This window comes from Rutidosis leptorrhynchoides, chromosome 7 (genome assembly GCF_046630445.1).
Source record: "Rutidosis leptorrhynchoides isolate AG116_Rl617_1_P2 chromosome 7, CSIRO_AGI_Rlap_v1, whole genome shotgun sequence".
Classification (NCBI taxonomy): domain Eukaryota; kingdom Viridiplantae; phylum Streptophyta; class Magnoliopsida; order Asterales; family Asteraceae; genus Rutidosis; species Rutidosis leptorrhynchoides.
Window position 1 is genome coordinate 191,940,707 of NC_092339.1, and position 11,388 is coordinate 191,952,094.

Genomic DNA, 11,388 nt, shown 5'->3' on the forward strand with positions numbered 1-11,388 from the left:
GCATGAGGGGTGTATAATAAACGCTAATACTTAGGTTACCAGAAAAAGGGAAAATATCCGGTGTAATCAATCGATCATAGAATGTAGTTCAAGTACTTGTGCCTATTTCGAAAAAAATATTTATAAAACAGCATGTATTCTCATCCCAAAAATAATTAGATAGTAAAAATGGGACTATAACTCACTTGTAATGATGATTTTCAAATAGATGGATATACGACTTGGCCTTGACAATTCACGAACCTAATAACAATATTTTACGTCAAAATATATATAATTAATATTCCATACTTATGATACTTTTAATTGTCCAATGTTAGTAGTCCAACGTTAGTAGTCCAACAGTCCGATAGTCCAATAGTCCAATAATATATAAATATATAAATATGTATATCGTGTTAGAATTTACTAACGCTATTATATATTGTCTTAATATAATTAAGATACATAATATATATATTGTCTGAATCACCCCACGACCCATTGTATACATGTCTCAGACTCGATCACAACCCATGGTATATATATTATTTTAGAATCAACCTCGACCCATTATATGCTAACTCGAGCATTACCGCATATAGTGTCTTATGGTTTATTCAAAATAATATATATAGATGATGTCAACATGATATGTCAAAACATTGTATACGTGTCTATGGATATCAAGTCAAATATATATATATATATATATATATATATATATATATATATATATATATATATATATATATATATATATATATATATATATATATATATATATATATATATAGTGTCTTACGATTTTTTTTATTAAGACTATAATATATTGTCGTAGAATTAACCCCGACTATTATAATTTGTATTTCTACTAAGAAGGGATTAAGACATGTATAAATACATGTAGGATATAGGAAAAGTTAGCTAGAATAAGGTTAGTATAGATATGTTAGAAAAATTCACGTAGCTAAAACAAGCAAATCTATCCACTTTTGTTTTACCCATAACTTATTCATTTTAAATCCAATTTGAGTGTTTCAAATTGCCATGGTTTTGTATCGAACCGAATATTATTAATCTTAACAGAAAAAGTATAGGTTTATAGTCGGAAATACAGGTTACAAGTCATTAGAGGTAGTCATTTCCGTCGAAAGGACGACATCTTGATGACTATTTTGAAAAAACATACTTCTATTTTGAGTATAACCAAGATTTTTGGATATAGTTTCATGTTCATATGAAATATCATTTTTCCATAAGAACAACTTTTAAATCAAAGATTATGATAGTTTTTAATTATCCAACCCAAAACAGCCCGTTGTTTTACTACGACGGCGTATGTCCGATTTTACGGTGTTCTTCGTGTTTACAAGTTTTATATCCTTATGTTAGCATATCATGTAGATATAATACATGTGTCAAAATATTTTTAAGATTCAAGTTAGAAGGATTAAGTTTATTTGCGAACAAGTTTAGAATTTACTAAACTATGTTCTAGTTGTTATAAGTTATAAACTCAAAATAAGATAGCTATAAAGATAGGAATTGAACAAGAATATGAATAAGATTACTACCTCAAATCAAATGAACAAAGTTGCTGGAAAAACAAGATAATAATCTTGAGGTTGAAGATCTCCTTGATAGCTTAGAATTCTTGAAGTAGAATCATGGAATGATCAAAAGTTCGAATAAGAATTCTATCTTGATTTAAGATAGTTATATTTATAAAAATTGAACCAAAGCTTAAATAAGTTTATTACCTTGATTATGAACTGAAAAGCTAATAAAATAAAAGTAGAATTCTTGATCTTAAAGAGTTCTTGAATTTGGATTAAAAGTTGGAAGCAATCTTCTTCAAATTGGATGAAGTTCTTGAAAGGATTTTCTTATGGTGTTTATAGCTTGGATTTTGATGCTAAAAGATGAGAAAAATGTTTGGTGATGATCTAGTATGAAGATGGGAGTATTTTGAGAGAGAAATTGGAGATTATGAATGAGAAAATGGAATGTAAAAATGGGTTTAAGCAGAAAAACGTTTTTAGTATATATAATCAACATGTGTTGTCATTTTTTGACTAATATCTAGTATAGGTTAAAACCATGAGGTCATGCATGACCTATTACAAAAATAATGCAGATTTTTATTGGTATATACCAATAGTAGATACATCTAGAAGCTGGGTATGATACGGGTATATATACTGTATAAATACTAGTAGAATTCTTGATGGAATAGAATGCGAATACGAGTATAGCTATCTTTGTTGAGTATAAGTATATTGATATATGTATTTAAGTCTTTCAAAAGTGTATTAATACATCTTAATACAATACATATATATTCATTTTAACTTAGGCGTTATAGCGTCGTTAAACGTTACATATACATACATACATATATATATATATATATATATATATATATATATATATATATATATATATATATATATATATATATATATATATATATATAACTCTTTGCTAATAAATTTAATGAGATAATATATATATATTTCTTTTTATAATTATTACAAGTTATGACGTTCGTGAATCGTCAGACAAACTGGGTGAACAAACGTTTGTATAAAATTCATTTCAAATAATCAAGTCTTAATAAGTTTGATTGTTTAACATGTTGGAAACATTTAATTATGTAAATATTAATCTTATATATATTAACGGAAAAATCCGGGTCGTTACAATATTAAACCCCAACTTTAGGGTATCGATTGTTTTACGAATTCTGGGGCCAGGAGGGTCGTTTTTCAAGGTTTTCAATCCATTCTTCATCAATTTTGAAGATCATAACAACAAGTTTGAAGTTTGGAGCATCCAATAATCATTGGTACCCTAGTTCTTCATTATATTAGTGATTTTATGATGAATATTATTAGTTCCAATTGTTTAATTGTTCTTTCTTTTGCTATGTTAGGCTAAACTTTAATTGTGTCCACTTGATGTAAGACTTATGATTTGGGATTGTTCTATCTTGTGATTTATTATGGTTTTATGTTAAATTGTTCGTGCTTTCTCGCAAGATCCATTATTGTGTTTATATATATATCGTTTATTTAATTATACAGGTTATTGAATATGGTTTATGTGAGTTTATCAATATTCATAGCTTGTACTTCATCTTTTAGATCTAGACAATTGTATGTGACTGCAACTGGTGATTAAATTGATATTGTGATAACACAATCGTGTAAGCTTTTCCGAGTGATCCCATTAGCCTAGGTATTATGTGAGTTTAACCAAGAGAAAGTCTAGATTAATTTTACATGGTAATTTGGACCTCTTAATGATAATTTATGTGAGTAAATTGAATTTATTATGCCTTTGGTTCATTGATTTCATGAGACCGATATGAACTAATTACCTAGACCTTAAATAAACGGTTTAAATTAAAGAACAATCCTAGTCATTATTAGAGCATTAAAGTGGACACTATTCCTCCTTATTTGGTTAATTCGTTTGATTACTTTTCTACTGTTTTATTTACTTAAATTCAAATCAAAACTTCCCCAATTCTTAGAATAATTATTAGTTGTTTAAATCTTGAACACTGTTCTCTGTGGAACGAACTGGTCAATTTACTTACTGGTTACTCCACGATCGAGTTTTAGCTGCCTGATATTGTGTGATAATTGTTAAGTTTTTATCTAGTTATTTTAGAGTACAATTTCATCCTTCTGTTAGATATTCTGCAGATGAGTATGTATTACTCACTGATGGGGGGAGGCAGAGTGTTATGCATAATCTATAAAAGATGAGCACAAGAAGGAGTGGGCTGAAGCAATGCAAGATAAGATGAACTCCTTACAAGAGAACGATACTTATGAGTTGGTGAAGTTATCTAAAGGCAAGAGAGCTTTGAGAAACAAATGGGTTTTCAAACAAAAGTCAGAAGAGCATACTTCTCAACCAAGGTACAAACCTAGGTCAGTTGTCAAAGGATTCAGCCAGAAAAGGGATATTGATTTCGAGGAAATTTTCACACCGGTTGTGAAGATGTGATTTATCCGAGTGGTTCTTGGGTTAGTTGCTAGTCTTGATCTTAAGGTTGAACAAATGGATGTCAATACTGCTTTCCTTCACGGTGATTTTGATAAGGAAATCTACATGGTGCGACTTGAAGGGTTTCAGATTAAGAGTAAAGAAGATTATGTTTGTAGACTACAGAAAAGTCTATATGGGTTGAAGCAAGCACCGAGACATTGGTATAAGAAGTTTGAGTCGATTATAGAAAAACAATCACGATATGAAAAGGTTTCTATAAGACCTTGGGTTTAAGCAATCACGATATGTAGTTCTTAGTGATAATGAGAGTGCGATTCACTTGGCTAGAAACTCTATGTTTCATAAGTGGACAAAACATATTGATGTGTTGGTATCACTAAATTAGAGAATGTCTTGAAGATGGTTTGTTTGAACTTGATAAAGTTCATATCGATGATAATGGTTCCGACATGTTCACAAAGGCTTTGGCAAGTGAGAAGCTTAAGGTTTGTTGCTCGATCACCGGGATGACGATCTCTTCTTCATAATTGGAAAATGGGAGATTTGTTGGGTTTTTATTTGGGTTTCCAAATATGAGGAAATGTTAACTCAAACCCAAAGCCCAACAATTAGGCTCATTCAAGGTTAGCTTGGCCTTGTATCATTAGGGCATTTATATACCTCAAGTATGCAGACACTTTGGTCATTCAAGAGAGTAGAGAGTTAAATAAAATAAAATAAAATAAAATAAAATAAAAGACAAAACTTTATTCCCGTCTACACCTACATCATCTCAGAAAGTCGGCGATCCCCGGAGATCCAACCGTTGAATATTCACCAATTTTGGATAGCGTGTTTCTAACATCTAAGCCAAGGATTTCAACCGTTGAATTTGTCTAAAGAGGTCTGTAGCTCGAGTTATAGCTGCTGGAACAGTAGCAATTTTTGGGTGATAAGATCATTTTTTGTCTTTAGGTTGTTTCATACAGTTGTTGATTGTAATAGTTTAAGAGTATGATGATTTTGTATACCTCTAGTTTATCTAGAGAAGACCTATTGTATCTCTTATCGGTGATAGTGGAATTAATGTTGCCTATGGGTCACGTGGTTTTTACTCTCGATTTTGAGAGATTTTCCATGTAAAAAGGTCTCATGTTTTTTGTGTGTGCTTTATTAATCCTTTATTTGCTGCTTTAGGACTGATTTGGGGTTGATTTGTATTGAATTTGTTGAACCTTATTTGCTAGCATCCTCACGGGGTCATACATGTTGGGAAAGGTTTGTCAAACCGAGGTTTGTTTCCGCTTTGTAGATTGCCCGTTGTGACTTATTTCTCATTACTGCCAACCCATGTTTGATTCTCATTCAAAGCGAGAGTTTTCAACCTTTGATAGTACTACTAACATCAATGCGATTTGGAAGGTCTCGGAAGGTTTTCCCAACCTTTGCTGGTACTTCCAACATCGTCGCGATTTAGATTTCCTCCTGATGTGTGTGTGGGTGGCATATGCTCGCGAAGGTGGTCAAGTCCCCTCTGGATGATGTCGATATCAGCGTTCGAAAAAAAAAAGTTTGTACATGTTAGCATTTCAAGATACCAGAAAGATAAAGAAAGATAACTCAAAATTAATCTAGTTAATACTGTTTTGAGTAGAGTTCGGTGGACTTTCATTAATACTTACACGATGATGAGATGACGACCACAAAATATGGCGACACGAATACGCTATCCTTCTACCTATGAATGTTGATCGCTTCTGTTTTCAGTTTCTTCAATTTATTCGATTTAATTTCTTTAGTTTTGAAAATTATAAAGGAAAAACTGAAAACCGAAAACAGATACCGAATTCAAATTCAAAACCGATCAAAAATCAAATTCGGTTCGGTTTCGATTAAAACCAAATAATCATAATTTAACCAAAATAATCATAACAAATCTACTCAAAACTTTTGATTTATGAATCACTTTTTTGAAATATTACACTTGATAGTTGATGGAAGACGAACTAATGGAATATCATCAGGAGGAACAAACTGTTACAAATTCACCCACTAAAACTCTTAATATCTTCAAGTTGAAACATAATTCAATATCTAGGAGATACATGGAGCCGCAAGTATACGTCATAATTGAGAGGTTATGACTTTGATATCATTCGTAGTGCTCACATAGTTAGAACAATGGACTCAATTATTCTCATATATGCATCCTCGTTCCTAGTCACTTTATTTACTTAATGTGGACTCACTTTGGGAACAATGGACTTAAAACCTTGTTTAGTCTTAGTTTTTATGACAAAACTGACTTCTTAACCTTCCAGTCACTTTTTGAAGAGTGACTGCATACCTAACCTAGGCGTTGTATATTTTGAGCTTATTGAGCTTAATTGGACGTTGGAGATTATTCGGTCATTTCAAATAAGCTGTTTATTTAGGACTCAATCATAAATCCCAACTGAATAGTGGACTTATTCGGTCACCAGGAAATCCTATCTACCCCACATACAGCCGATTTCCAAAAATACCCGCTTGCAAGTGGTTGCTGAATATTTCAAGTTAGTATGTAGTTTGGTTTATCACATCACATGCAGATCTACAAAGCAACACTTGCTGCAAATTCCGCAAAATCAATGATGATTCGCACTTATCCAAGTCATCGTGGCATATGTGGTAGCAAAACGAATGTATATTGATGCCTCTTGAATCTATCTAAATTGACACGTGTAAGCAGTCGTGGATTTAAGAAGATTACCTAAATTTATATCTTTCACATTCTGTTTATAAATTAGATTATCATGTATAGTAAATACTAAATGCAATAATATGACTGAATTTGCTTCAGGCATCCAAATAGGTGAATGTGAAATTACTAGCAAACGTCAACAACATTATCTTCAGCACTTCATTCTTTTAAATTCTCAATGAATGAATGAATGAATTTACGGCGCACGCACATAAAAGAATATCCTGAAAACTAAGGGTGTATTTGTCTCATCGCCTCTATAAGCTTGTAGGTTCTACTTTATTTAAGTAATATTAGGCACAAAATTTATCACAGCGAATCACAACTATAAACTCAAAGTACAGAACTTATCGTCCAAATTGTGAGAAGTTGGACCGTCTTGTTGAATCTAATTTAGTAAACGAAGCATATTATATGAAATTAGAGAAAAAACAAATCGTTAGTTGACAATGGAGGAGTACCTCAGGAGTTGAGGATTTTCATCGTGGTTTTAAAAATATCCTTTGTTGTAAATGAACTTGTGGTGTTCTCAAGACTGTTTACACCTACAAATTCCGAACAACAAATGTAAAACCAGATCCACAATAGACATTCGAAGTTGCATATTCATGCGCACCACTTTGGCCCATGCTTACAACTTGAGGATTGTTGTGATCACGTGTGTCTCCTAAACCAAGCTGACCATGTTCACCCCATCCCCACGTTAATACCGCTCCATTTTCTGCACAAAGTTTGGATTCACCCAATAAATAACCATTTGTTTATTTAATCAAGATTAGGTCCTGACTGTTAATTATTAACTATTCTTTTATCGATACTATATGTACGTGCCTGTTGTAAGGACAGAGTGCTCTGCTCCTGATGCAACTCCCACAACCTTTATCCCATTCAAACCGCAAATTTTCTTTACCTGTTCTTCGTTTATGTTGTCTGCAAAATAAGCAAATGGCTCAAGATTACAGCACAAGTAAAAATATTTCAACGAGCAAAACTGCAAAATTATTAGGATCAATCAAATTAGGGAACCTTGTGTTGAGTTAAAGTGATAGAATATGACTTTATAAAGCCTTGAACAACTACTTAGATCAACATAATTTATTAAATTTAAATAAATATACATAAATAAACTATTCATTCATAATATAGAATTGTAGATAAGCATTCAAATAGTAGTAACTTTTAATTTTAATTAGTAGAGTAAGGTCGAAACATACGTTTTGTCAAATTTTGTATCTGATGGTTTTTGAGAACCCCGTGATGACTCCCAAGCATAAGAGCTTCTCCTTCTTCTAAACATATATTATATATATAAACAACACAAAACATGAATACTCTTAGGTAAAACATATAGGTAGAAAATGCATTATACGTTGTAGTATTACTATACCTGTGAGAATTAAGGCATGATTCCACCCGAGGGAAACCTGTGTAAACGAAACCATTGAAATCACGCGTTCGGGAAAACACATGCCTGGTTTACCATCAAACCCTCTTCCCCAAGTGTACAAATGTCCATTATCTGATTAATAAATAAATAAATAAATAAAACAAGTGAAAACTGAAGAAAAGAAAAAAAAAAAAAAAAATGCTTAGATGTGAACTTTGATGAACTAACGTGGTACCAGATATCGCTGCGCTGTGATCTCCATTTGCAACGATACTACCAACATTGACTTGATCCAATCCAGATACACTCATTGGAAGACTTATAGATTTGACTTTCTCGTTAGATATACCTAGTTGACCACGTTTTCCGGATCCAAAACTGTAAACTTGGTCTCCCTTTTCACCTGAAAAAAAATACTTTGAATCCCGAAAAACAACCAGAAATTATACAAATAAGACCCCGTAAGATTTAATGACTTCACCTTTCAACAAAGCAAGCGAATGGCGCATCCCAAAGGCAATTTGCTGAACATGCCATGATTCAAAATGCAATACTTTTACCGGAGAACATTGTGACACATTATCACCTAACCCAAGTTGACCAAATGACCCGTCTCCACAAGTTAGCAGGTGACCAATATCTGTAACCAAAATCAAATTAAATAAAAACTTATATTATGAGATGATAAGAAAGAGGACAAAAATTCTTGACAGATGATAACAGACCTGTAACGAAGCCCGAGTGGTTCCATCCGGCTGATACATTGGTTATCTTAAAGTTATTCAAAACATCCACAGATTTCGGCCCTAAACTGTTGACCAAATTTCCATGGCCAAGTTGACCCGACGTGCCTCTTCCCCAAGTAAACACCTTTTTACCTGAATACAAAGAATGATCACTAACATAATACACCCAAGGCTGCAAATCTCACTACGAGTACTCGGTCGGGACTTTTTAGAGAGTACTCGGCAACTAGGGGAGAACACCAATGTTGACCAAGTTTGACTTTGACCTATTTTGACCAATTTTCCATGTAATCTTGAGTTTTGGCAGAGTTTTGGCCGAGTTTTGACCAATTTTCCGAGTCACCCCGAGGTTGGCCGACCAAAAACCAAGTACTCGATGAGTAAGTAATTCCGAGTTATGCAACCTTTGTATACACCAGAAATAGATGAAGTATATAGTATTAAAAAAAATACCAGGAGTGAGGGCAACGACATGAGCACCGCCGCAAGAAATAAACGATAAAGACGGTTGAAAAGGAAGGAGTTGAGGAATATGTTCATCTTGAAGTAATCCAGTTGCCAATTGTCCATCAGTACCTGCACCCCAACTCCATATTTCTTGTTTTTCACTCTGTCTATCATCATTTGAATCCATTCTAAATACACTACCTAATCATCAACTGCTAGATCAGACTAGTCGCAAAAATGATATAAACCATAATTACTTTCACCTTGTTAATGTTTTGAACTTTAGATCAAGAAACGTATAGTATATTTTACAAGCACGTATATGTGTAAACACTCGTATTAAAACCTGCAAATGGGAAGGAAAAAAAAATCCCTAAAAACTGGAACTTTATTCTTTCAAATTGTATCAAACAAAATCAATTGATAATTCCCATTACACATATGAACTTCAAATTGTATCCATTCCGAAACAAACAGTAAAAAGCTGATACAGATAAAAGATTTGATACCTTGAAGGAAGCGTAATCTCTTGATGGGGGAGTTGATCTGCTTCTTTGACTACTTGAAACCGGAGTATCTAAAGATTCAGGGACGTTGAGGTTTTAGGGATTCTTAGTGATTTTAGGAAGAAAAAAACAACATAAGCAGTGATACAGGTACACCTCAAAAATAAAATTCTACAACATTTTTTTAACGGTGTTAGGGGTCAATGTTGTTTGAACGTGATGTCGGAACTCATTCATCCGACTATTTTTTAATTACGAAACAAATCATTACAGTCCTATCACCTCTCGGAGATAACTTCCACAACGAATCTATAGTGTATCGCGTGTGGCAAAACCCCTGGCAGTGGCGGATCCAGGAAAAATTTTCACCGGGGGCGAATCTTTTCTTAAAACGTAGGAATTTTTTTTTTTGGCAAAATATAGAGGTTTTGGGGCAAAATATAGAGTTTTAAGAGCAAAATATGGAGGTTTTGGGGCAAAACATGAAGGGTTTAGGGCAAAAAAAAAAAAATTCACCGGGGCAAAATCGAAAAACCGAAAAAATTTGCACTAAAATTTCGAAATCCACCGGGGGCGGCCGGCCCCCTCCTTAACACTTTGGATCCGCCTCTGACCCCTGAGTGATACTTAAACGCATAAACATATGAAACCTCCGAGACCTATAAAATGAAAATGTAAACACAAAAATATATATTTTTTACACGAGAGTCGAACCTTTGACATGCCTTATGAATAATCAGGTCACTACAAATGTACCAACACCACTAATCATCTAGTTCAAAACGTAAACAATTAATGTGCACAATGTAATTGAAGTAAACAATTAATCGTTCTGTCAGCCACCGACCATACTTCTCTCAGAAACTATTCGGCAGCTGATCATTCGGCAGAAACTATTCTTTTATTTATTCACATCTATTTTAAAATTGTGTTTTTAAGCAATGTTGAATTTATCACCGTTTTTTGAATTGGTTAAACTCTTTTCTCTTTGAATGGTAAAGAATGCAACAATGACTTATTTTGATCATTCCTACTTTTTGAGCAATTAACACTTGTTGATAAATGATCGTATTGTATTCAGAACACGAATAAAATACGAGTAAAATACGAGTGCAAATCATAATCACGTTAACAGTGAGCGGTTTTAGTCTTCTTGCACTCCCCGAATAACTATGATTACCGGATCCGAAGACAAGCTGCTAATCCAGTCAAGGTCAAACTTGATCAATCATTCTTAGAAAGAGAAAGTTCCTCTGTAGAGATAGAAAATTCCACTCTGACAAAATGATGTACTCTGCCCATTAATGAAGTTCGTGTGGCCTATTTATAGGCAGAAAAGTCAAAGGTTTTCTTCAATGAAAGACAGGCGTCATGTTTTGATCGGTGAGTTAACCCTTATTTTTCGGAACATGACTTTCATCCCTCATCGCTATCCGCTCTTTATGATATATGTCCGCTGTCCGCTGAAGCTTATACTTGTATGGTTTTTCATGCTTTTGTTCACTTTTATGGTGACCGGTTCTTTTTTAAATTGTGTTTTCTGTACGCTAATCAGATAGCGTATCATTAAGTCCC

At 33.2% G+C, this 11,388-nt stretch overlaps 1 protein-coding gene across 3 annotated transcripts; it reads right to left on the minus strand.

Moving 5' to 3' along the window:
- Positions 1-6,976: 6,976 nt before the first annotated feature.
- On the minus strand, positions 6,977-9,959 carry LOC139857332 (ultraviolet-B receptor UVR8). Of its 3 annotated transcripts, none has more exons than XM_071846075.1 (9): positions 9,817-9,959; positions 9,314-9,653; positions 8,840-8,992; positions 8,596-8,754; positions 8,350-8,517; positions 8,115-8,246; positions 7,942-8,016; positions 7,559-7,657; positions 6,977-7,448 (listed from the first exon to the last, which is right to left on the minus strand). In XM_071846075.1, the coding sequence occupies exons 2-9, from the start codon at positions 9,492-9,494 to the stop codon at positions 7,273-7,275; spliced, it is 1,143 nt and encodes a 380-aa protein (XP_071702176.1). In that variant the 5' UTR covers positions 9,495-9,653; positions 9,817-9,959; the 3' UTR covers positions 6,977-7,272. The 3 variants fall into 3 exon arrangements, with proteins under 3 accessions (XP_071702176.1, XP_071702178.1, XP_071702177.1); XM_071846077.1 differs by having other exon boundaries at positions 9,314-9,532; positions 9,817-9,940; XM_071846076.1 differs by having other exon boundaries at positions 6,978-7,448; positions 9,314-9,508.
- Between the last annotated feature and the right edge of the window lie 1,429 nt (positions 9,960-11,388).